Raw genomic sequence first — 26,264 nt, 5'->3', positions numbered from 1 at the left:
TATTTGACAATATCATATATTATCTGACTTGAATTAAGGCAAAAAAAAATGGTATGAGTATCTCTGTAAGACAGCCATAAAAGGAAAATAAAAAGGGATATACATTTTTAAACTCCTTAAAGAAAATAATATTAAATATATCCCCAAAGTGTCTCCCCTTTCTCCCTCTGTCTTCTTACTCTCTAGCAAAAAAAAAAAAAAAAAAAAATCATACATCAAAAATGACAGTAGCAACAAATGCTGGATTGTGTGACAAAGGAACTCCTGCACTGTTGGTTGGACTGTCAATTGATCAAATCCCTGAGGAGAGCAATCTGGAGAACCCTCACAAGGCTTGAAATGGACCTTCCTTATATCCCAGTAACTCCTCTCCTAGGGATATATCCTAAGGACACAATCACACCCATCCAAAAAGATACAAAAAGATACAACTGTGTTCATAGCAACACAATTCATAATAACCAAAACTTGGAAGCCACCAGGTACCCAACAACAGATGAATGGCTAAGAAAGCTGTGGTATATATACTCAAGGGAATACTACTCAGCTATTAAGAATAATGAACCCACCTTCGCTAGAAGGAATCTTGTTAAGTGAGATAAATCAGAAAGGGAAAGATGAGTCTGGGATGATCCCACTCATAAACAGAAATTGAGACAGAAGAACAGACAGGGAAAAACAAAGTAGAATTTGACTGAGTTTGGAGTATTTGCACCAAAGTAAAAAACTCTGGGTGGTGGGGAGAAGGTAGACTTTTAGCTTCACTGTAGGGATGTGGGGTGGGGACACAGACCTTTGGTGGTGGGAACAGTGTTAATATACACTCTTATTAACTTATAATCTTATAAATCACTATTTAACCAATATGTGAGGGGAAAAATAGATTGAAACTCAGACGTTTTTAGGTACAGACCCCAGTTCTGAGTATATATTCCTTCCGCCTGAGCGCCTACAATTTCAAATCAGTAACCTGATTGAATTTTAACAGTGGGATCAAATTTTTAATACATTTCTAATAATGACTGTTGAACTGAAATATTAAATCACCTATAGTTTTAGATCAGGGAGACCAGAAGCAACTGCTTGTGCCACTATATAAGATACAGCTATACGTAAATAGCATCAATGACATAAATCATGGCAAGGTCTTGTATGAAAGAGCAAACCCTAACCATGAGATTTTCAAAGTAAACCAAATTCCCTAGTAACTTGGTTACAATAAAAACTATCTATTGCCTTCTTAACCGCTAAGATAGCAGGAACCCTCCCCTTTCTCTATAAAACCCATATATATATATATATATTTTTTTTTTTAATAAAACCCATATTTCTCCCAGTCCTGGAAACTCTGGGGCATAGCTTGTCTTTCTGCATGCTTCACTCGATCCATACCATTTGATACTGCATCTGCTGATCAGCTCAACCAAATCAATGCAACCAGTACCACCTCAACACATCTCACTTCAGATTGTGTCCAGAGACACCAGGTGTGGAATATCAACCCTTCAGCTTCAGCACTCTGAGGAAACCTTTCCTAGCTCACAGGACTCCTCAATTCCATATTGGGTGGTGCACCACCTAACAAAGCCACAGAACCTAGATATAGATCAGGGCCCATGAGACAGAACATATGTGCACTTGTGCCCATAAGTTAGGGGAAAATATACACTTTAAAGCAAAAGTGCACAATAGTCTGCAGTGACCCAAAACAGCAAGTAGAAAAACCTTAAGAAAAAAAAAAAAAGACACCATAAAATGACACTTATATACCCTTCCCATATTTAGGAGCTACTCTCTGCCCTGATCCAGCTTTCTAGTCTTATTTCCGGCTCTGACACCATCTCCCTAGGTGGACCTTGGGTCCACCTGCATGTTAGCTGTAGTGCTCAGGTAAAAACTAGTAAAGTCATGGCCCCCTTGGAATATACATAAAATAGACCTTCTAGCCTCTTCCAAAATGGAGACCCCAAGTCTCACCTGCTATATTCTTGCCTTTAGGTTCCTGACTATTAAACAATTTGTTCTGCTCTATATCTTAATGCTTTTTCAGACACCAAGTTGCAGATGCTACCATGATGCCAACATGACTTCCCCGGACTGAGGACCTCACCAATGTATCCTGGAACCCCACCTCTACAGAGCCCTGCCCTACTAGGGAAAGACAAGGACAGGCCTGCCAACATCCATGTTTAGAGGTGAAGTAATTGCAGAAGCCAGACCTTCCACCTTCTGTGCCCTGTAATGATCCTGGGTCCATGCTCCCAGAGGGATAAAAACTAGGAAAGCTTTCAAGGGAGGGGCTAGGATATGGAGCTCTGGTGGTGGAAATTATGTGGAATTTTACCCCTCATCCTATAGTCTTGTCGTAAATTTTTATTTTACAAATAAATAACAACAACAAAAACCAGGAGGTGGTGCAGTGGCTTGACTTTGAATCTGAAAGCATTAAGCCCGAGTTTGACCATCGTATTTGCCAGAGTGATGCTCTGTTTCTCTCCTTCCCACTTTCCTGTTAATAAGTATATATTTTTAAGAATAATTTTTATTTATTTGATAACAGAGAGAAATTGAAAGGGGAAGAATAGTAAGAGAGATAGCTACAGCATTGATTCACTGTGAAGCTTTCCCCCTGCAGGTGAGAACTGGGGACTTGAACCTAGGTCCTTGAGGATGGTTAATGTGTGTGCTTTAACAGGTTGGCACTATCTAGCCGATAAATAAACATTATAAATTAATAAATATGTGGGAGTTGGGCAGTAGCGCAGTGCGTTAAGCACAGGTGGTGCAAAGTGCAAGGACTAGCGTAAGGATCACAGTTCGAGTCCCTGGCTCCCCACTTGCAGGGGAGTCGCTTCACAGGCGGTGAAGCAGGTCTGCAGGTATCTATCTTTCTCTCCTCCTATCTGTCTTCCCCTCCTCTCTCCATTTCTTTCTGTCCTATCCAACAACAACAACATTAATAATAACGACAATAATAACTTTAGCAATAAAACAAAAAGGGCAACAAAAGGGAATAAATAAATATTTTTTTAAAAGCCACAAGACATATACTCAATAGGCTATTAAGCAGTTAAAAAAGAATATATTGGGAGTTGGGCAGTAGTGAAGTGGGCTAAGTGCAGGTGGCGCAAAACTCGAACCAATGTAAGGATCCCAATTCCAGCCCCTGGTTCCCCACCTGCAGAGGAGTCGCTTCACAAGTGGTGAAGCAGGTCTGCAGGTGTCTATGTTCCCCCTCTCTGTCTTCCCTTCCTCTCTCCATTTCTCTCTGTCCTATCCAACAATGACAACATTGATGACAACAACAGGAGGGGGGCAGTGGAAAACAACAACAATAAAACAACAAGGGCAACAAAAGGGAATAAATAGATATATTTTTTAAAAGACTATATTGTGTCCTTTGGGACAAAATGAATGGAATGACAGTGAGTATGCTTATGTGGAATATGGAGAATTCAAATACATGAACTTTGGAGGAAAAGTATATTCAACCCTTATCTTTGACCTTGGGAGAACTATAGTGGTCACTGTTGAAGGAGGTTGGGAGCTTTGATGGTGGGAGTGGTTTAGAATTATACCTCTATTACATTATAATCATGTAAATTATTAATAAAAAAATTAACACCACCAATCATCTCCAGGCCACCAAAATGTCTCTAGAAATTTCTGAATACCCCCCTAAGGGAAAATTGCCCTAGGTACTCACACTATCATAGATGTGAGTGATATATATGTGTCAGTTATCATTTTTTAAAATAATGACAAGTAGTATGAGGTCAGTAAGTGGCTTGCACAACAGCCCAGGTTGGAGTCCTGGGAAATCACAAGGGAGCACCTGCAGGGGGAAACTCCTTCTCATGTACTTACTAGTTAAAAGAGAAAAACTTAGAGAGAAGGAGAGAAGTGAAGAGAGAAAAGAGAAAGAAGGAGAGGAACAAGGAGGAGAGGGAGGAGGAAAGAAAGAAAGAAGACTTGACCTGTAACAAAGTAAAGATAACTATATGACATTATAGCTACAGGGCCTGTGAAATAGTTCACTTGGATAGTGTGTTGCTTTACCATGCATGAGACTCCAGTTCCAACTAGAACTCCACTGTAAAAAAAGGGCGGGGGCAGGTAGTAGTGCAGCTGGTTGAGTACATGTGTAATAATGTGCAAGGACCACAGTTTGAGCCCCCAGTCCCCACCTGTAGGGAGAAAGCTTTGCAAGTAGTGAAGCAGGGCTGCAAGCGTCTCTCTGTCTCTCTCCCACTCTATCACCCACTTCCCTGTCAATTTTTGGCTATCAAATAAATAAAGATAATAACAATTTTAAAAACTAATTTAAACTAAAAAGCTTTGTTTGTTTCAACTGAATGAGAATGCTTATATCTTATAGATCCTAAGTAGTACATTTTTTCTTTCTTAGATTTATGAGAAGGTGAGAGGATGAGAGAGAGCATCGATCTGGAACATGCAATGATGGACTTGGACTTGGATCTTCATATTTTTGTGATCCAACACTTTACTCACTGCACCACCTCCTGGCCTGCAAGTAGCCTCTCCATCCATCCAAGAGATTTATTATTATTTATTTAAATATTTTAATTGTCTTTATTTTTTTTATTGAATAGAAAGTCAGAAATTGAGAGGGGAGGGGATGATAGAGAGGGAGAGAGACAGACACCTGCAGCCCTGTTTTACCACTCTCAAAGCTTTCCCCCTGGAGGTGGGGACTGGGGGCATGAACCATGACCCTTGCACATTGTAACATGTGCACTCAACCAAGTGTGCCACCACCTAGCCCCTTAAATATGTTTTTAATTGCATTTATATGGGGCTGGGTGGTGGCGCACCTGGTTGAGTGCACATGTTATAGTGTGCAAGGACCCCAGTTCGAGTCCCTGGTCCCCACCTGCAGGGGGAAAGCTTCACAAGTGGTGAAGCAGTGCTGCAGGTGTCTCTCTGTCTCCTCTCTCTATCTCCCCCTTCCTCTCAACTTCTGGCTGTTTCTATCAAATAAATAAAGGTTAAAAATATTTTAAAAAATAAATAATTACATTTTTTATTTATTATTGTATAGAGACAGAAATTGGGAGGGGAGGAGGAAAGTAGAGAGGGAAAGAAACAGAGATAACTGCAGCTTGCTTCATCACTCATGAAATTTTCCCCCTGCAGGTGAGGACTAGGGGGCTTGAAACTGGGTCCTTATGTAATGTGCACAGTTAACCAGGCATGCCACCTTCCCAGCTGTCCATCCATCCATCCATCCATCCATCCATCCGTCCGTCCATCCATCCAAGAGATATATTTATGAGAGCTATAAGAGAGAAAGAGATGCAGGGGAAGAGAGGAAAAGAATATCACTCTATAGTGACTGAATTTAGGACCTCACACTTGAGAGTTCAATGTTTTCTCCATTGAACCACCTCTCGGACCAGCTAAGCATTAATAGTATTTCCTAATACCTCTCAGGTATATGCAGCCAATATTGAGAATCACTGATCTTGGTCAATGTAATCCATTCCTATCATCAATGTTTTACTTAAATAAATAAATAATAAATCTCTTGGATGGATGGATGTATGTAGAGACTACTTGCAGCCCAGGAGGTGGTGCAGTGGTAAAGTGTTGGATCACAAAACTATGAGGATCCAAGTCCAAGTCCATCATTGCATGTTCCAGATCGATGCTCTGGTTCGCTCTCTCTTTTTCTCACCCTTTCATAAATAAATCCAAGAAAGAAAAAAATGTACTATTTAGGATCAGAGAGATAGTATAGCAGTGTATGCAAAAGATTTTTCTGTCAGAGACTTTGAGGTTTCAGCTTCAGTGCCTGATACCACTACAAGCAAGAGCTAAGAAGTGCTCTGATAGAAAAAAAAAATAATGAAAGAAATACTTATTTAAAAAAAAAAATTATTATTTATTTTCCCTTTTGTTGACCTTGTTGTTTTGTAGTTGTAGTTATTGTTGTTGTTGATATCATTGTTGTTGATGTTGTTGTTGTTGGATAGGACAGAGAGAAATGGAGAGAGGAGGGGAAGACGGGGAGAGAAAGACAGACACCTGCAGACCTGCTTCACCACCTGTGAAGCGACTTCCCCTGCAGGTGGGGAGTGGGGGGGTGTCAAACCAGGATCCTTACACTGGTCCTTGTGCTTTGCACCACGTGTGCTTAACCCACTGCACTACTGCCCAACTCCCGAAAGAAAAACTTACTACTGTTTGTGCCCCACAACAATTTTATTATAATCCCTAGAAGACCAAGTCAGATTTTTTTTAAAAAAAAGATCCCCAAGTGATTCCAATTTACAATCAAAAGTAAGAACTACTGGCTTATATCTTCTGATGTCCCAATTAATATCATTAGCACTACCTAGAAACCTTCTGCAGGTACAAATTCTTCCACTCCATTATGCAAGACTTCATAAATCAGAAATCTGGAGGTGGGAGTGAGTTGAAATCTGGAGGTTGGGCCTATATTCCTTCTTTAAAATAGTCTTTAATGGGCGGGGGAGACAGCACAATGGTTATGCAAACAGACTCTCATGCCTGAGGCTCCTAAATCCAAGGTTCAATCCCCCCCCACCACAAACCTGAGCTGAGCAGTGCTCCAGTGTTTCTCTCTCTGTCCCTCTCTCTCTGCATCTCTCTCTAAAATAAAATTAATAAAAAAATTTTAAAAAATAAAATAAAATAGTCTTTAATATCACATTAGAGAGGGTGGGGGTAGATAGCTTGATGATTATGCGAAGAGACTCTCATGCTTAAAGCTCCAAAGCCCCAGATTCAATCTCCCACACCACCATAAGCCAGAACTGAGCAGTGCTCTGTTAAAAATAATAATAATAGGGAGCCCGGTGGTAGTGCAGCGGGTTAAACACACGTGGCGCAAAGCACAAGGACCAGCAGAAGGATCCCGGTTCAAGCACCGGCTCCCCACCTGCAGGAGAGTCACTTTACAAGCGGTGAAGCAGGTCTGCAGATGTCTATCTTTCTCTCCCCCTCTCTGTCTTCCCCTCCTCTCTCCATTTCTCTCTGTCCTATCCAACGACGACATAAATAACAACAATAATTACAACAATAAAACAACAAGGGTAACAAAAGGGAATAATAATAATAAAGCAACAATAACAATAATAATAACATCACTGCCAGGACACTCCATACCCTATTCACATAGGTTGGTCTCATGCCAGGATTCACATCACTTTCTCATTGTCTCAAGTCTTTTCACCATTTTATTTAAAATATGATTTTAGTAAGAGAGACATGGGTGGGAAGGGTATCCCATATACAGTTCTCTTGGTGTTATTTCTACCCAATCCTTCCTAGTCCCTAATAATTATTAAGTCAAACAAAAGTCAACTCTCCCAGAGTCGTATATAACTTTTGAGACATAGCACTCATAGCATTATTGTAATTTAAAAAATAAAAGGACTTTTCAAGAGGTGCAGCTGCTGCTGCTTGGCATTGGTTTAAAACAATCAAAGTTTATTACATGGCAGTACAGCAGTCTGGAACAGTATATTTTAGGTACAGCAAGGTAGATAATTATTGTTAGAAGAGTAGGACAGGTCCGTGAATCTATACCTTACCAAAGTTCAGCTCCCAGGATAGGAAGCATGGCTGGTCCTTGGGAAGTCAGGCCAGCCTGAGCGAAAGCAGGAGAAGGAGCCGGGGAAAAGGGCTAGCCTTCTGGCTGCCTGTAAATTCAATCATTTGATTTATCTAAGTCCATCAGGCGTATGCTCATTGTATTGTCATGGTCAGCCTCGGCTATACACTAATCAAGTCCCAAAGTCCTATTCACAGGCTGTGTCACAACACTATGTGAATAATATAATCTGTGCATAGGGACTGGGCAGTGGTGTACCTGGTTGAGTGCACGTTACAGTTCACAAGGACCCAAGTTTGAGCCCCTAGACCCCACTTGTAGGAGGAAAGCATTGCCAGTGGTGAAGCAGTGTTGCAGGTGTCTCTCTCTCCCTCTGTCACCCCCTTTCCTCTTGATTTCTGGCTGTCTCTATATCCAATAAATAAATAAAGAATAAAAAAATTTAAGTATATAATCTGTGCATGCTGAGAAAGAGAAACATTTGATTCTTTCATAATCATAATTTCACCCCTCACTTAAAAGATAGTATCTTATTTTCCAAAGCAATGTCAGTTCTTTTTATTGTCTAGTTTTCAAACTGCCTATGAGGCATTTTTTCAAAACAAAGGACCTTTATTTAGGCTAGCAAAATGGCTTATTTGAATAGTTTGCTACTTTATCATGTGTACAACAACCAAGGTTCAAGCCTGGCCCCCAATGCATTGGAGTAAACTTTGATGCTGTGGTCTCCCTCATCCTCTCTTCACCTCTGTCTCTCTGTCCAAACAAGTCAGCCTGGGAAGCTGGGCAGTGGCACACCTGAATGAATGCACATTTTACCAAGTGCAAGGACCCAGGTTCAAATTCCCACTTTGCACCTGCAGAGGGTCTGTTTTATGAGCAGGGAAACAGGTCTGAAGGTGTCTATCTTTCTCTCCTCTCTAGCTCCTTGTCCCTGGAAAAAAGTGGCTGCTGGGAGCAATGGATTCGTATTGCTGGCACTAAGAACCAACAGTAATCCTGATGGCAAAAAAGCAGGAGAAGGAGAAGAAGGAATTGGCCTAAAGAAGTGAATCCCTAGAGACAATAAATAAATAAATGAACAAACAACATTTCAAATTAGTTTAAGGATCAGGCCTATATTAAGCTATTTATCTCTCATGTGCTTATCACTGGGATTCCTTTCCTGCACAGTTCCTCTGCTTTTGTACAAATTTTCTTCCCAACTGAATTATTATTATTATTTACTGGATAGAGACAGCCAGAAATTGAGAGGGTAGAGGGAGATACAGAGGGAGAGAGAATGAGAAACAACCTGCAGCTCTGCTTCACCACTCACAAAGCTTTCCCGTTTTAGGTGGGGGTTTGGGGCTTGAACCTGGGTTCTTGTGCATTTTAATATGTGCACTCAAACAGGTGTGCCACCACCCAGCCCTGCAATTGAATCTTGATAGAGAGTAAGAGACAATGAATCAGAGAAAGATGTAAAGACACCATAGCACTGCCCCATGGCTTGCTTAAGAAGCTTCCCCTTGTAGCTGTTCCCATGTGGTAGATGTGGCTTGAACCTAGGCCCTCTTAAACAGTTCAGTGTGTGATCTACTGAGTTATTTTTCCTGTCCCCAGCCACCTACCTATGGTCACTGTTTTGCTACACAAAGACCAAGCTTTGGAATTATCCCATGACTTTACTCTGTGCCAAATTAAATTCTTGTAGGTGTCATCCTCCTACTACTCTTTACAAAATTAAATTCTTGATTAAGGCCTCATACTCCCACTACTCTTGGAGAAGAGAGGCTACATGAAGACTTATCCTCAGATACAAGCAGTCCTCCATCTTAATGGGTGGGGGTGGGACTGGGGAGCTTTGCTTTCCTAGTTACATAAATAACATATTCTCATAGAAACGTGTTCCAATTTGTTCTTTTTGTTTTTTTTTTTGCTACTGACCTTTTGCATTTTTATCTGTTCAAGGTTGAACACTTGCTTGGTGCCCTGTGGGATCATCTGCTACTAAGCATTTTTTAGAACCATGTAGGGGAGGGAGAACAACAGCACTCACAGGTTGTCTGGCACCCAAAAACCTTTCCACTAATCTTGCAAACAATAGTTTGCATTTTGTACATGGCTGTTATTTCAAAAAGGGAAAAAAAAACAGATATACACTGATCTGGAATCTTTTATAAAGTTATGTTTAAAAAATTAGAGGAAAGTGTTGATTTAGTAGCCTAATTTAATGTCTTGTTCAAGTTGCAAAATAAAATTTATATTTTTCTACTAGTGATATGATCTCAAACACCTACGAAAGAACTATCCTGTGAAACAGATTAAGACATTTACAATGCCATACTGCTGTAAGTATAAAGGCATTTATGTAATGCTTTTATATGAATTTCATATATCTGCAGATAGGTAGAGTACAAAGGCAGAAAAAGCTTTTGGACAAATTCAGCAGAGACAGTTTGGCAGAACCTCACTGTAAGATGTGTCAGCCACTCCATATCCTTTTTTTTTTTTTTTTTTTTTTTTTTGCCTCCAGGGTTACTGTACCTGCACTATGCTCCTACAGCCATTTTTTTACATTTTACTGGACAGAACAGAGAGAAGTTGAGAGAGAAGGGGAGGACAGTGAGGAATAGAGAAAGCAAGACGCATGGATACCTGCTTCACAACCCTTGTGAATTGACCCCCTGCAATATGGGGAGCTGGGGCTCCAACCTGGATCCTTACCCCGGTCTTTGTGCTTTGTACTATGTGTGCTCAACCCAGTGAGCCACTGACCACCCCCTCCACATCCCCTCATTTCTCTCACTGCTAATAATGTAGTGAAGTTTATTTCTCAACCCTGAGACTCCAACAAAACTCTGCTCCCAGGCATACAGTGAACCCCTCCCCTGTACAGTTTTTTGATACAAGTTACCAATGTCAAGGACCCAGTTTTGAGTACCCAGTTCCCATCTACCGGAGGGAAGCTTCAGTGCTGCATGTGCTCCCTCTCTCCCACTATCTTCCCCTCTCTTATCCTATTTCTCTCTGTCTCTATCATAATTTTAAAAAATTGTAATGTAGGGGCCAGGTAGTGGTGCGCCTAGTTGAACAAACATATTGCCACATGCAAGGATCCCAAATTAAGCCCCCAGTTCCCATCTATGGGGGAGTTTCCTAAGCATTGAAGCAGTTCTGTAGATGTTTCTCTTTATCTATCTATCTTCCCTCCCTCTCTCTCTTTTTTTTTTTTTTTTCCTCCTCCAGGGTTATTGCTGGGCTCGGTGCCTGTACCATGAATCCACCGCTCCTGGAGTCCATTCCCCCCCCCCCCTTTTGTTGCCCTTGTAGCTTCGTTGTGGTTATTATTATTGCCCTTGTTGATGCAATTCGTTGTTGGATAGGACAGAGAGAAATGGAGAGAGGAGGGGAAGACAGAGAAGGGGAGAGAAAGATAGACACCTGCAGACCTGCTTCACCGCCTGTGAAGTGACTCCCCTGCAGGTGGGGAGCCGGGGGCTCGAACCGGGATCCCTAAGCCGGTCCCTGCGCTTTGCACCACATGCGCTTAACCCACTGCGCCACCGCCCGACCCCCCCCTCCCTCTCTTAATTTCTCTGTCCTATCAAATAAAAAATAAGTAAAAAAAAAATTTAAAAAGTAAACTCTTTAATTATACAGTGTGTGGGCATCCTATTCCAGATAGGAATGAGAAAATTCTATAAGTTCTCTAAATATTGCAGCCTGAAAAAACACCAACAATTAAAGGGGCAAGAGGAAGCAGGTGATTTTGGGAACCATCTCACATTATGAATTATCTCTCATCTCCCCATGATAGGTGTCTGAAAGACATTCTTGCTCTCAGTCTTCTCCATCATCATATACCAGCACTTAGAGCCCCTCTATCCCATCCCTTTCTGTCCTTCCCGGGAGTTCTTTGCTTTGGTGCAATACCCTACACCCTAAATTGTAATTCTTAGCAGTACAGTGATTAATACTGAAAACTCTTCTTTGGCTTAACACCATAGACTCTCACCTAAGTGTTAAAGGATTTTCAGTGGATAAAATAGAAAAAGGAGAGGGGGGTCTGGCGATAGCGCAGTGGGTTAATAAGCACACATGGTGCGAAGCACAAGGACCGGCATAATGATCCCAGTTTGAGTCCCCCAGCTCCCCAGCTGCAGGGTGGGGGGGTCGCTTCACAAGAGGTGAAGCAGGTCTGCAGGTATCTATCTTTTTCTCTCACTGTCATTTCTTCCTCTTTTGATTTCTCTCTGTCCTATCCAACAATGACAGCAATGGCAACAATAACAATAATGACAACAAGGGCAACAATATGGGAAAAAAATGGCCTCCAGGAGCAGTGGATTCATAGTAGAGGCACTGAACCCCAGCAATAACCCTAGAGGCAAAAAAAAAAAAAAAAAAAAGAAAGAAAGAAAGAAAGAAAATGCTGTCTTATTAAATAATTTGGGAGGCACTAGGACCTCAATGGCACAGTCTGACAAAATGACAGGGGAAAGAAACTCTCCTCTCTTCAGAAAAGCACTCCACAAAAATCCAGTGATAACTTTAACATAGCCTAGAAACTTCTACCACAGGACAGAAACCTTCAGTGCAAAAAACAGTGGATTCCTTCAAATTAGGCATTGGTCCTATTAGGAGCTTTAAATGGACCCCAGGCACCAAATAAGGAAAATGAACATGACTCAATGGTGGTTGTGAGGTTGAAAGAGTATGTAGGAGACACTTGTAAGCTTCTTTCTCAAATAGTTGAGAAAGACTTTGAAGGCAGGCTCACAATTCAGCTGGCTGGGCAGAGTCTGTCAAGAGTCTGAGTACAGTGTGTATATCAGCTACTATAATCTATTATGAGAACCAAGATGATTTAGTTTGAAATATATAAATTATACTCCCACACATTTTCCTGAAGCCTCTTAAATTTGTTGTTGTTTAACTGCTGAACAAATAATGAGTATTAAGGAAACACTGTACTACATCATACTTTACTGTTTTATTAGAAATTTAAAAAAATTCCCAATAAATTTAAGAAATACTATAAACAGGAACTTGTGTGAAGATTTACTCTAATGTTAACATCTTAATAACTATAGGCAGTGTTATGTGGTCTGGGAGGTGGCGCAGTGGTAAAGCTTTGGACTCTCAAGCATGAGGTCCCGAGTTCGATCCCTGGCAGCACATGTGCCGAAGTGATGTCTGGTTCTTTCTCTCTCCATCTTTCTCATAAATAAATAAAATATAAAATAAAATAAAATATTTTTTAAATAAATAAATAACTATAGGCAGTATTAAAACCAGGAAACAGACATTGGTACATACACCGACTTTATATGAATTTTGCCCATTTTACATATAGTTTGCATGTGCCTAAAGTTCTGTATTTTTTCTTGTGTAAATTTGTATAACCAATGTAATGATCAAGATACAGAACCTAGAGAGCAGTCTCAACATCATAAACATCCCTCTTTCATCACCATAATAGTACACCCATCCTAATTCCTCTCAAACCATCCAACTGCATTCTTAACCCTTGGCAAAACATTACTTTATTCATTGAGAATGTTATATAAATGGAATGCTACAATACAAAACCTTTTAAGACTATCTTTCCTTAATTTTAATTTGCTTTTTGTAAAAGTTTTATTTATTTATGAACAAGGGTGGGGGTGGGGAGAGAGAGCCAGAGCATCACTCTGGTTCATGTGATAACAGGGATGGAACTCAGAACTCAGTGATTTGTCCACTGCTTGACCTTCCAGGCTATGAGATTATCTTTCTTAGCATAAAATCAGATGTTTCAATTTGAAGAATATATGTTTGCTTTTTTGTTGTCACAGGGGTTTTAGCACTCCAGAACTTTTAAAGATAGAGACAGAGTAACTTTAGAGGTGGCACAGTAAATAAAATATTGGACTCTCAAGCATGGTGTCCTGAGTTTGTTCTTCAGTACTGCATAAGCCAGAGTATCTTTTTCTTCCTCTCTCTCTTAATAAAAATAACAAAATAGAAAAAATATAATAAAAAACTCAAAAAGAAGAAGAGGATGAGGAAAAAGAAACAAACAGAGGGAAAGACATTACAGCACCAAAGTTTCCTCTAGTGTGGTGGGGGCAGGCTTGAATTTGGGTTACATGAATAACAAAACAAATGTACTTGATGAATGAAATAGTGGGGGTTGTATTGTTAAATGGGAATCTGGGGAATGTTATGCATGTAAAAAAAAAAAAAAAAAAGGAAGAAGAAGTAGAAACGCAAAGCAGAAATTGACTGAGTTTGGAGTATGACACCAAAGTAAGAAAGCAGAAGTATACTAGAGTTTGCAGTGAGTACCTCCCTAATACTTCCTCTCCACTTTTCCAAGCTTTGGGTCCATGATTGCTCAACAATTTGTTTGGCTTTGTATGTTAACTCTCTTTTCAAAAAACAAAAAAAAAAACAAAAAACAAATGTACTATTCAGGAGACTACTTTCCAAACCTCAAATAATTTTATTTATTTATTTTACCAGAATACTGTTTAGCTTTGGCTTAAGGTAGGATTAAACCTGGGATCTTGAAGGCTTAAGCATGAAAGTCTTCTGTATCGGGCGGTAGCACAGTGGGTTAAGCGCAGGTGGCGCTAAGCACAAGGACCAGCAGAAGGATCCCGGTTTGAGCCCCCGGCTCCCCACCTGCAGAGGAGTCGCTTCACAGGCGGTGAAGCAGGTCTGCAGGTGTCTGTCTTTCTCTCCCCCTCTCTGTCTTCCCCTCCTCTCTCCATTTCTCTCTGTCCTATCCAACAACAATGACATCAATAATAACTACAACAATAAAACAAGGGCAACAAAAGGAATAAATAAAATAAAATAAATTAAAAAAAAAAAAGTCTTCTGTATAACCACTATGCTATCTCCCCAGGCCGTTATATGTTAACTACTACCACATGTTGGAATATCTTTTTTGAAAAAAAACAATTTTTTATTTGTTTATTGTATAGAGACAGAAATTGAGAGGAAAGAGGATGATAGAAAGATTGAGAGACAGAGAGACACCTGCAACACTGCTTCACTACTCACAAAGCTTTCCCCCTGCAGGTGGGAACCAGGGGAGTGAACCCAGGTCCTTGGGCATTGTAACATGTGTGCTCAACCACGTGCGTCACCACCCAGCCCCTGGAATATCTTTTTTTTTTTTTTTAAGATTTTATTTATTTATGAGAAAGATAGGCGAGAGAAAGAACCAGACATCACTCTGGCACATGTGCTGCCTGGGATCAAACTTGGGACCTCATGCCTGAGAGTCCAAAGCTTTACCACTGCACCACCTCCCGGATCATGCCCCTGGAATATCTTAAGAGGCAAGTTCATTGGAGTAGGGCACCAAAATAAAAACCCTGGGTTGAGGGTGAGGGTGGATGTTCGGCTTCACCATTGGGGTGGGGGGTAGGGTGTGGGGGGGTGGGAGGGGGAGGAAGGGGAAGATACAGTCTTTTGGTGGTAGGTATGGTGTTTATGTACACTCATTAATTTGTAGTCATAAATCACTAATTAATATGAGAGGGGAAAAATTGATTGTAGGTCTTGAACTTTTTAAAGCAAAGACTGAGTCTTTTTCATACATACGCTGAGTCTTTGACATGTTGACTCTCTTAAAAGCTCAGACCAGGGAGAAGAGAAGCAACCAGTGGCACAGCTATATACAAATAATGTCAAAAGCCAGAAATTACGGTGATGTTGTGTATGATACAGCAAATCCTAAAACGGATACTTGAAAGTTAACCCAATTGCCAAATAATGTGATTATTACAATAACTATGTATTGTCTTCTTAAACCCTAAGACAGCAAGAACCTCCTGCTTCCTCTATAGAACCTATATTTCCCCCAGTCCTGGAACCTCTAGGGTGAGGCTCACTTTCCTGCATGCTTCTCTCAATTCATTCCAAATGATATTGCATCCACCGATCCCAACCTAATCAACACAATGAGTACCACCTCAGCATGCTTCACTTCAGACTGTGTCCAGACATGGAATGTCAACCCTTCAGCCTCATTACTCTGGTGAGGCCTTTCCTTTCTTCTTCTTCTTTTTTTAATATTTATTTATTCACTTTTGTTGCCCTTGTTTTATTGTTGTAGTTATTATTGATGTTGTCATTGTTGGATAGGACAGAAAGAAATGGAGAGAGGAAGGGAAGACAGAGAGGGGGAGAGAAAGACAGGCACCTACAGACCTGCTTCACTGCCTGTGAAGCTACTCCCCTGCAGGTGGGGAGCCATGGGCTGGAACTGGGATCCTTACGCTGGTCCTTGCGCTTTATGCTATGTGTGCTTAACCCGCTGTACTACCACCTGACTCCTGAGACCTTTCCTTTCATAGGATTCTCTAATTCCATTCCAGGTGGCTCAGTTCCTAACAAAGCCCCAAAACCTAGATATAGACCAGGTCCTGTGAGATAGAGAATATGTTCATATGTATCCATAAATGAGTGCAAAAAATATACCTGAAAGCAAAAGTACACAATAGTCTGCAGTGAGTCAGAATAAAGTTCATAATGGACTAGTGTCTACTTAGACTTAGATACCCTCATCACCTACTTCCTGTTACACTTCCCTCAATCACTCCCAAGCTATCCTTATCAAAGCAAGGACTGCAAAAGCTGAATAATGGCAAGAAATTGGCATACTTTAACCACGGCCCTTTAGTCACTATCAGGCCACCCCATCAGCTGGGGCCCTAATCAGGAAGTCCTGAGATTCCCATACAGATATGATGGGCCTAGACCTTGAATAAATCCTTCTCTCCATTGTTTCCTGTCATTTCTATCAGGAACAACAAAACAGACCCCTTTGTGGGTCCCCACAGGACCTTGCCCTTAACTTGGATCAACAATGGTAGAAAATGTCCCATCCTCAAAGGGAGGATGGACAACATACTCTATGCTACACCTGAGGAAGATGGGTCCTGATATTGGGGAAGCTTGGAACGTACCTACTCATGACCACAGAATGTGAGCTCAGATCTAGAGGGATGAAGAGGTCACATAGGCTCCTAAGCTGAATATGGGCCCCAGATCACATCACTGGGGTTTACGGTCAACAATATTTATACATATTAGGGAGCTACTCTCTTCCCTGATCCAGCTTTCTGGTCCTTTTTCCAGCCATGACATCATCTCCCCAGACAATAACTTGGATCCACCTACATATCAGATTTCAGGCTCAGGAAAAAAGAAAAAGGAAAAAAGAAAAAAACAAAACAAAACATTAGTATAGCCACAGGCCCTTTGGAATATAACTAAAATACGTCTACTAGCAATCTACAAAATGGAGACACCCCCCCAATTCTTCATCTGCACTATTCCAGCATTTGGTTCATGATTAATCAACAATTTGTTTGGCTTTGTATGTTAACTCTCTTTTCAGCCACCAGGTTCCAGATGCTAGCAGGATGCCAACCAGACTTCCCTGGACAGACAACCCCACCGATATGTCCTGGAGCTCTGATTCCCCAGAGCCCCACCCTACTAGGGTAAGAGAGAGGCAGGCTGGGAGTATGGATCATGTTCAGTGGGGAAGCAATTATAGAAGCCAGACCTTCCCCCTTCTGCATCCCACAATGACCTTGGGTCCATACCCCCACAGGGTTAAAGAATAAGAAAGCTATCAGGGGAGGGGATGGGATATGGAGTTCTGGTGGTGGGAATTGTGTGGAGTTGTAACCCTCTTATCCTATGGTTTTGTCAATGTTTCCTTTTTATAAATTAAAAAAAAAAGAGAGACAAGTTCAAAGGTTGCATTTTGTCTTAGCATAGAAATAGTCAGTGCGAGGGTGTGTCTTGTCAGATAAAGATATTAAAGGATAGGGAGGTTCAATCCCCTGCACCACCATAAACCAGGGCTGAGCCGTACTCTGGTAAAATAAATAAATAAAGGATTTTTTTCTTGCCTCCAGGATTATCACAGCACTATTATGCCGTGCTCCTGGAGGCTGTTGTTATTGCTATTATTGTTGTTGGATAGGACAGAGAGAAATGGAGAAAGGAAGGGAAGAGGAGGGGTGATATAGACACCTGCAGACCTGCTTCACCGCTTGTGAAGTGACCCCCCTGCAGTGAGGAGCCTGGGGCTCAAACCTGGATTAAGCTGGTCCTTGTCCTTGTGAGCATAACCTGTAGTGCTACTGCTTGGCCCTGAATTTTTTTTTTTTTTCACATCTTCCAGCCCTACTACAGGTATGATTCAATAGACAGGAAGAGAGTAAGACAGAGGGGTAGGGAACACACACACACACACACACACACACACACACACACACACACAAATACGACGGTCCCATTTGGTATCAGGGCTTGAACATAGGGCTTTGTGTATGCTCTACTGGGTGAGCTTTCTCCCACCATTTTAGGGAAATCTATTAGACAAGTTAGAACACAAACATAAGGACATTAAAATGTTGGAGTACTTATAATTGATTTTTGTAACTCATTTTTGACAAGTATGGAGCAATTAACAAATTAAAAGGGTAGAGAAATGGCTGAGTGGATAGAAAGCAGGATTTTCATGTCCGAGGCTCCAGGTTTGATTCCCAAGTACACAATGTACCAGGGTGGTACTCTAGACTCTCTCTCATGAAATAAAACAAATCTTTAGGGGGCAGAGAAATAGCTTATTGAGTAGGATGACTCATGCCTTGGCAGACCTTGAGGGTATGCTACAGTTAACACAGGAGGAATACCAGTGCTGAGGCATCTTATCCCTTCTCTCTTTTTACTTGAATGAAAAATCTAACTTGAAACAGTGAAATGTGGAACAGTGAAATGTGTGTATACATGACCTAGTAATGACAAAAAGGAAAAAAAACAATTTAAACAATTATCAAGTTAAAAAAGAAAAAGAAAAACAATTATCAAATTAATTCATTGCCTTCTTCACCATCAAGAAGCCAATATATAAAGGCCTGGGTGCTGGTACAAGGATAAAGGACTGGACTGGCGGGGATAGATAGTTTAATGGTTATGCAAAGAGACTCTCATGCCTGAGGCTCCAAAGTTCCAGGTTCAATCCCCCACACTATTCATAAGCCAGAGCTGAGCAGTGCTCTGGTAAAAATAAATAAATAAATAAAATTAAAAATTAAAAAAAAAAAATCACTGGACTCTCAAGCACAAGTTCTTAAGTTTGATCTTAGCACTGCACATGTCACAGGGATGTTCTGGATCTCTCTCTCATAAGCATATGGTTGACCACATACATTACCATGCTCAAGAACCTGGGTTCAAACCCCCAGTCCCCACCTTTTGGGGGGGAAGTTTCACAAGTGTTGAAGCAGTGCTGCAGGTCCTGTCTCCATCTACATCTCCCCCTTTAGTCTCAATTTATCATTGTCTCATATATATGAAAAAGAAAACAAAAGAAGCCAGTATATAGAACATAAAGCTCTCAAGCCAAATTAGGTGTGAGGGATGGTTTATATCTGATCATTTAGAAAATTTAGAATTTTAAATTGGAATTACAAAAGATCATGGATAAGGAATAGATAGGATTTATTCCAGATGTGGTCCTAGATGATTAAATCCCATTCTATTTACTGTTTTTGAATCAGAGAGACTCACAAACTCATGGACCTCAATCCAAGAAAAGTGTATTACCAGGGCTAGATTGACTTTTTCAGACTGAAAAAGAGAGAGAGGAAAAGATATCACAGTGTATAAATTCTCCTATATAGTTCACCAGGGGCTAGAACCTGCATTGCACCCATGGCTAAGTAGGTACCCTTCCAGGTGAGCTATTTATTATTATTATTATATTTATTTATTGGATAGAGACAGTCAGAAATTGAGAGGGTAGAGGGAGAGAGAGGAAAAGAGATACCTGCAGCACTGCTTCATCACGTGCAAAGCTTTCCCCCTGCAGGTGGGACCAGGGACTGGAACCTGGGACTTTGCAAAATTGTAACATGTTCATTCAACCATGTGAGCTATCACTGTGCTCCCATTATAAGTGTTTTGTCTGGGAGTTGGGTGGTAGAGTGGTGGGTTAAGCGCACGTGGCCCCTGTCCTATCCAACAACGACAACATCAAGAACAACAACAATAAAACAACTAGGGCAACAAAAGGTAAAAAATAAAAAGTGTTTTGTCTTCTTTTTTTATTAACCAGAACACTGATCAGCTAAGAATTATGGTGGTGCATGGGACTGAACCTGGGATTTTGGAGCCTCAGGCATGAGTCTTTTTGCATAACCATTTTGCTATCTACCCCCTCTCAGAAGTATAATCAAGAGGCAGGTGAAAGGGAAAAGTCTTATCTTGTTTTCTGTTGAGAATTATTTTCATATAGCTTCTGTTGTAAAAGTTTCTGTAAGATTTTAGGGGATGCCATGAAGTTTTGTTTATGTTAGTAAAATAAGCTGTTTTTAAAATAAGCCCTATGGAGGCTTTACTGTTAATAATATGGGTATAATGGAATTGCATTAAACTTATATAGTCTTCCAAATTTGAGTGTCAGTTGTTATTGTCCTCTTCTTTCCCTTCTCCTCAAGCAATAACAAATGTTTAATGCAGCTGGTTGGGCAATGGTACACCCGGTTAAGTGCACATATTACCACGTGCAGGGACCCAAATTAAAGGACCCAGTCCCCACCCACAGGGGGAAAGCTTTTACTTTTAAAAAAAATATTTATTTATTTATTTATTCCCTTTTGTTACCCTTGTTGTTTCTTTTTATTGTTGTACTATTGTTGTCATCGTTGTTAGATAGGAATGGAGAGAAATGGAGAGAGGAGGGGAAGACGGGGGAGAGAAAGATAGACACCTGTAGACCCGCTTCATGGCCTGTGAAGCGACTCCCCTGCAGGTAGGGAGCCAGAGCTTGGAACCGGGATCCTTCCGGGGGGGTCCTTGTGCTTTGCGCCACCTGCGCTTAACCCGCTGCGCTACCGCTGGACTCCCGGGGGACAGCTTTATAAGTGCTGCAAGTGTTCTTCCTTCTCAATTTCCGTCCTATCAAATTAAATGAATAAAGTTAATAAATGTATAATAATGTGCCAAACCTGGTTGAGTGCACATGTTACAATGCACAAGGACCCTGACTCAAGCCCCAGGTTCCCACCTTTGGGGGAAAGTTTCACAAATGGTGAAGCAGGCCTATAGGTATCTCCGTTCCTCTTTATGTTCCTCTTTAGGATGCAGGTTCACGTCCCTGTCCCCACTTGTAGGGGAAAGTTTTGTGAGTGGTGAAGCAGTGCTGCAAGTGTCTCTGTTTCTCTCCCTTTGTATCTCCCCTTACCCTCTCAATTTCTGGCTGTCTCTAGCTAATAAATATAATAAATAAAAAAAATAAAAATATATATGGCCAGTTCATTTTAGATAGACCTCACATTATAATTTTTTTAATTTTAAAATCTTTTAGCCATCTTAAGATTATGAGAGTCCCCACCTACAGGGGGAAAGCTTCATGAATGGTGAAGCTGGGTTGCTGGTGTCTCTGTCTCTTTCCCTCTCTATCTCTCCCTCCCATCTCAATTTCTCTCTGTCTCTATCCAGTAATAAATAAAAAATAAAAATAAATTTTTAAAAATATTATGAGAATTCCTACATTTTACCTTTTTTTCTTAAAATCTGTTCCAAAAGGTTTTAGCTTTAAAAAAATTATTTTGGCATTACTTATCAAATTTGTAAATTCTTATATACTCATATAAAATATTCTTACATTCTTATATACTTTTATATGATGCTTATATACTTCTAAAGTTTTATTTAGTAGATATGTGTGGGAAGATGTTCATATATACATGATCTTCTTGGCAATGTTGTTATTTTGAGTAGTTAGAATCAACAGGGACAAAGAGGCAGCATAATGGTTCTGCATAAAACTTTTATGACTGAGGCTCCAAGGTGCCAGGCTTAATCCCCAGCCATATGCTAGAGGTGAACAAAAGTATTAACTAGATAAAAAGTACTGATAAAAAAAAAAAACTCAGGTGGGTGGGTGGCGGGGGGGGGGGGGGGGGAACATAGGTCCAAGAAGGATGACAGAGGACCTAGTGGGGGTTCTATTGTTATATGGAAAACTGAGAAATGTTATGCATGTACAAACTATTATATTTACTGTTGAATGTAAAACATTAATTGCCCAATAAAGAAATAAAAAAAGAATTTGTCATAGGATCTTTAAGTGAAAAAGCATACTGAAATAGGGCTGCATGTATGAAGACCTATGGTCTTCATATGTGTGTGTATTAAACAAACAATCAGGGATAGGCGGTGTCTATCATTCCCTTTCTTTTTAAAAAATATTTATTTATTCATTTATTTTCCCTTTTGTTGCCCTTGTTTTATTGTTGTTATTGATGTTGTCATTGTTGGATAGGACAGAGAGAAATGGAGAGAGAAGAGGAAGACAGAGAGGGGAGAGAAAGATAGACACCTGCAGACCTGTTTCACCGCCTGTGAAGGGACTCCCCTGCAGGTGGGGAGCCAGGGGCTCCAACTGGGATCCTAATATCGGTCCTTGTATCTTTCTTTTTTTCTTTCTTTTTTTTAAATTTATTTCTTTATTGGGTAATTAATGTTTTACATTCAACAGTAAATACAATAGTTTGTACATGCATAACATTCCCCAGTTTCCCATTTAACAATACAACCCCCACTATGTATCTTTCCCTTTCTATGTCACCCTTCCCTCTCAAATTTCTTTCTCTGTATGCAAAACAAGTCTATATACACACACATACACACACACATACACACAGAGATAATACTCATATATGTGTGTGTAAATATACACATATACATGAGTTGACTCAATCATCAAGACTGGATGGATTTCTATTTATCCTTTTCTTAATTATTTTGGCTAGAGACGAAGATAAATTGAGAGGAGACAGAGGGAGAGGGAGAGACAGAGAGAGAGAGAGAAAGAGAGACACCTGTAACATTGCCTCTTGTCTCCTGAAGTTTCCCCCTTGCAGGTAGGGAGGGCTTGAATTTCAATCCATGTGTGCTCAACCGAGTTGTGCTAACACCAGCTCCCTCTTTCTTAAAATTTACCTTTCCAAACTGAGACACAGAGACAGACACAGGGACCACAGCACCACAGCTTCTTTTAGTGTGATGGGGGCTGGGGTGGAACCTGAGTCATGTACAAGGCAAAGGAGACACTTTCCAAGGCAGTTATTTCTCCGGCCCATGGATCCTTATTTTCTTGGTTATGAGTGCTTGCCATTGAGGGGGCAAGAAAACATTCACTGAATGATGGATGAATTGAGTTTAAATCTTCTTGGTAGCACCCACTTATTCAAAAATAGTACAGACAAATGAGTGAGATTCTTGTCCATGCTTTTCAAACAAGGAGGCTGAGAAGGAGCAGTCCTCCTTTCTAAAGTCAGATTAAAAATTGACTGAAGATAGTGTTTTATATTATCGTTCGTATTTTGGTGATGTGAGAAATGAAAAATCATTCAATTTCAGAACTGCATAGACAGAGAAAACTGCCAGCGCCCCACACTTGTTCAGACTAGAAGTAAAACGCCTGCTTTGGTGACAAGCGTTTCCTGACTTTGAAACAGTGTTTAAATCACTTTATTCGTGTCTAAATTTTCATCGGGAAAAACGAGATCACTCCCGCCTAGTTTTTGCCAGTTTACATCCAGGACTGTAGGAACTATTATTATAGCAAGGACGGCGGCATACGTGGCCTTTCCAGGTCGTGCACTTACTGTTTCCTGTTAATTCAGTAACTACAGACCGTCGGGTCGAAAAGCACCCGCCGGAGACTAAAAACGTACGGGGCCGTCGCCTGGCACTTCACTCCCCTTCAGTCCATCCGCACCGCTCGCACCTTCCCGGTGCGGGTCCCTCTCGGGAGCGCGCTGCCGTCGGGTTGCGGAGCCCGGGGCCCGGAACTCGGAACCCGGAGCCCGGAGCCCAGAGCCCAGAGCCCGGAGCCCGGCACCCTCCGAGTCAGCCACAGGACCGCCCACGCGGGGCATTTGCACCGCACTTCTGGGGTCCCCGAAGCTTTTCTGGCCGGTAGAGGGAGTTGTTGGAGCCAGGTCGCCAGGGCCGAGAAGCCGGAAGGCAGTGGAGCCCGCAGGGGGCGGGCGGGGCGAGGGAGCGGGAAGTACAAGGCGCGCGCGCCCGCGAGTCCCGGAGGGACGGGGTGCGCGCGCCCTGCGAGGAACCGGGAGGCGGAGTTTGAAGCGCACTCGCAGGAAGAGGGCGCCACGGAGCCGAGGCGGAGGGCGACTTCGGGCGGGGCTGAGGGCAGGGCGTGACGCCGAGGGGCGGGGAAAGGCGAGGCGAGGACGCGCTTGCGGGGTGGGGAAGGCGGGGGCGCGGCGGTGGCGGGAGCGTCCCTGGTCTCCGCCCCTGTTTCCCACTCCTTCCACCTCCGACCGGCCGAGGCTTCGGGAGAGGTGCCGCTCGCGCGTCTCCGGAGCCGCCCTGCTGCCGCCGCCGCCCTCCGGCCGCGGCGGGCCGCCCAGCTCCTTGCTCGCTGTGCTGCTCCGTCTGGGCCATGGATGGGTAAGTGCTCGGCGGTGCGACGACCAGCGCTCGTCCCCCTTCCTTTCGCCTCCAGCCCGACGTGTCGAAACCGGGAAGCCGGACGCTGCTGCACTGGCCGCCAGGGCGGCGATGACCCAGCCCGACGGCTTGGCTTCCGGGCGCCTCCTCGGGGAAGCCGGAGCCGCCTTCCCCCGCGGGACGCCCTGGTAGCGTCTGCCCCTTCCCACCCGCGCACGGGGGAGCGCATGCAAGGCCCGTGCGGCCGCCGGGTCGTGGGATTCGCTTCCCTTTCAGAGAGTTGGGGGAGCCCGGCCTCCCGACACTTCCTCTCAGAAAATGGTGCGCGGCGCTGGGGGAGGCGGAGGCGGCTCTCGGGGAGTAGCTGTTTACCGGTGAGGTGGGGCGAGCGCCGGAGCTTCCCCTAGCGGGGAGGCCAGTGGCCGCGGGCTGGCGGGCGGCGAATGCACGCGTCGGGACACGTCTGGGCGGCGACCCGGAGCCGGGGCCCCGCGAGGGGCGGCCGAGATCTCCAGACGCAGAGGTGTCTGGAGGTGACCATGGACACTTCCCCATGTAGCACCGCAAACTTGAGAATACTCTGTCGGGGATGTAAAACATTGTGTAACCCCCCCCCCCAAAAAAAAAAAAGCAAACTTAGAAAATGCTCTGCCGGAGATGTAAAACATTGTGCAAAACCCGCCCTCCCCCCCCAAAAAAAAAGAATGCTCTGCCGGAGATGTAAAACATTGTGTAAAGTTCAAGGTTTCACTGAACTTAATCAGATCCGTGATCAATGCGAATAGATCGCAAAGCACCTACAACCGTTTCTCAGAGGATCCAGGTTTTTGGGGGTGGGAGCTGACATGAATTTGATCTAATGAGAAATTGAGTAAAATTCATGGAAGGTCGTATTCTACCTACAATCAAGATCTTGACACGCACGCGCGCGCGCACACACACACACACACACACACACACACACACTCCTCCAGCTCTATTGGAGGTTTCAAATTCATTTATCTTTATTATGTATTTGAGGTTTGTTTGGCCTTTTGCATGCTTTCGGTGGCAAAATTTCTCTAAACTTGTTGGCTACAGAATATTTGAAACTTGAACATGTGTCGTGTGCATGTCGCCATACAGTTGATGATTATTGTTAGTCTTTGGAGTCGCCCAACAGTTTTTGCCTTCATTTATTCTAGTTTCTCAGTATTAAGTATTGGGATGTATTGGGATGGCTCATTTAAATGTAGATTGCACACTGCTGCATATATTAGACAAAGGGCAACCTTGATTTTATTTACGACTGCGATACTTTTCAAAGTCCTGCTTTTATTTGTTTGAAACTTCTTTTAGAATATTGTTGAAAGCTCACAACACATTACTTTGTATAATTACATTTTACACGTGTGCAAATTTTTGTTACTGTAATTTGTGGAATTATGTCACTTTCAGTTCAGGAAGGCTGTGAAATTATGTATTGTAAGTTGTCAGATGGCTTACATGATCTATTGAGACAAGCTAGTTTATGCTTTGGAAAATTTATATGATAATAACAAGAACTCTTGGGTTATGCCTCTTGACTTAGATGACTGGAAAGTGCAAGCTTACTCTTCTGGACAGTGGTTAGGAAGTAACACTTCACCCCATGTATGATTTTAAAGCTAATATTAATAACTTATTCACAGTAAACAGGTTAACAAAGCACAACAAAAATAACAGACTGAGAAAAGTATGGCTATCAGAGGGGAGGGAGAGGAGGATCAATTTGATAGTGGTGGATGTGTTTAGAACTTTGGTGGGGGTAGTGTGGTATATACATACTGGTACATATTGAGGTGTGAAGCTGTGTTCTGAAACTTAAATTGGATATGTGAATCACTAAAAACTTATTAAAAAGTTAGCTTATTGGTGTAAATAAGACAGATAGTGGAAGGTAAATTATTTTGGGATTCCAGTTTGCTATATAGCCTTTGTATCAGGACCATTGGTCAGAATTCTCACAGTTAAATTTCAGACAAATAAATTTCCAGTTTAAAACATCTGTGAAGAAAATAAGTGCATTTATTTAAAGTAGCTAAGTTTGCATCATGAAACAATCCATAGTGGTAAATGCTTTATTAAAATATAGCATAGAAAATAGAGGTTTTTTTTTTTTTTTTTTTTTTTGGTTTTGAGAGGCGAACTGGGTTTT

General features: G+C 42.0%; 1 protein-coding gene across 2 annotated transcripts in view; it reads left to right on the top strand.

The window, feature by feature from the left end:
* The first annotated feature begins 23,615 nt into the window (after positions 1-23,615).
* PTBP3 (polypyrimidine tract binding protein 3) overlaps positions 23,616-26,264 on the top strand; it is an 81,531-nt gene continuing 78,882 nt past the window's right edge. The window contains exon 1 of one of the 2 annotated variants that reach the window (XM_060199961.1): positions 23,616-24,088. Coding sequence is in view for 1 of the 2 variants with exons in the window: in XM_060199960.1 (XP_060055943.1) it covers positions 24,081-24,088 (8 nt within the window). In the remaining variant the exon portion in view is untranslated. The remainder of the gene's footprint in view (positions 24,089-26,264) is intronic. The other variant, XM_060199960.1, reaches the window with a different exon arrangement.

Source organism: Erinaceus europaeus, chromosome 10 (genome assembly GCF_950295315.1).
Source record: "Erinaceus europaeus chromosome 10, mEriEur2.1, whole genome shotgun sequence".
NCBI classification, from domain to species: Eukaryota; Metazoa; Chordata; class Mammalia; order Eulipotyphla; family Erinaceidae; genus Erinaceus; species Erinaceus europaeus.
This window is presented reverse-complemented; position numbering and strand designations above follow the sequence as displayed.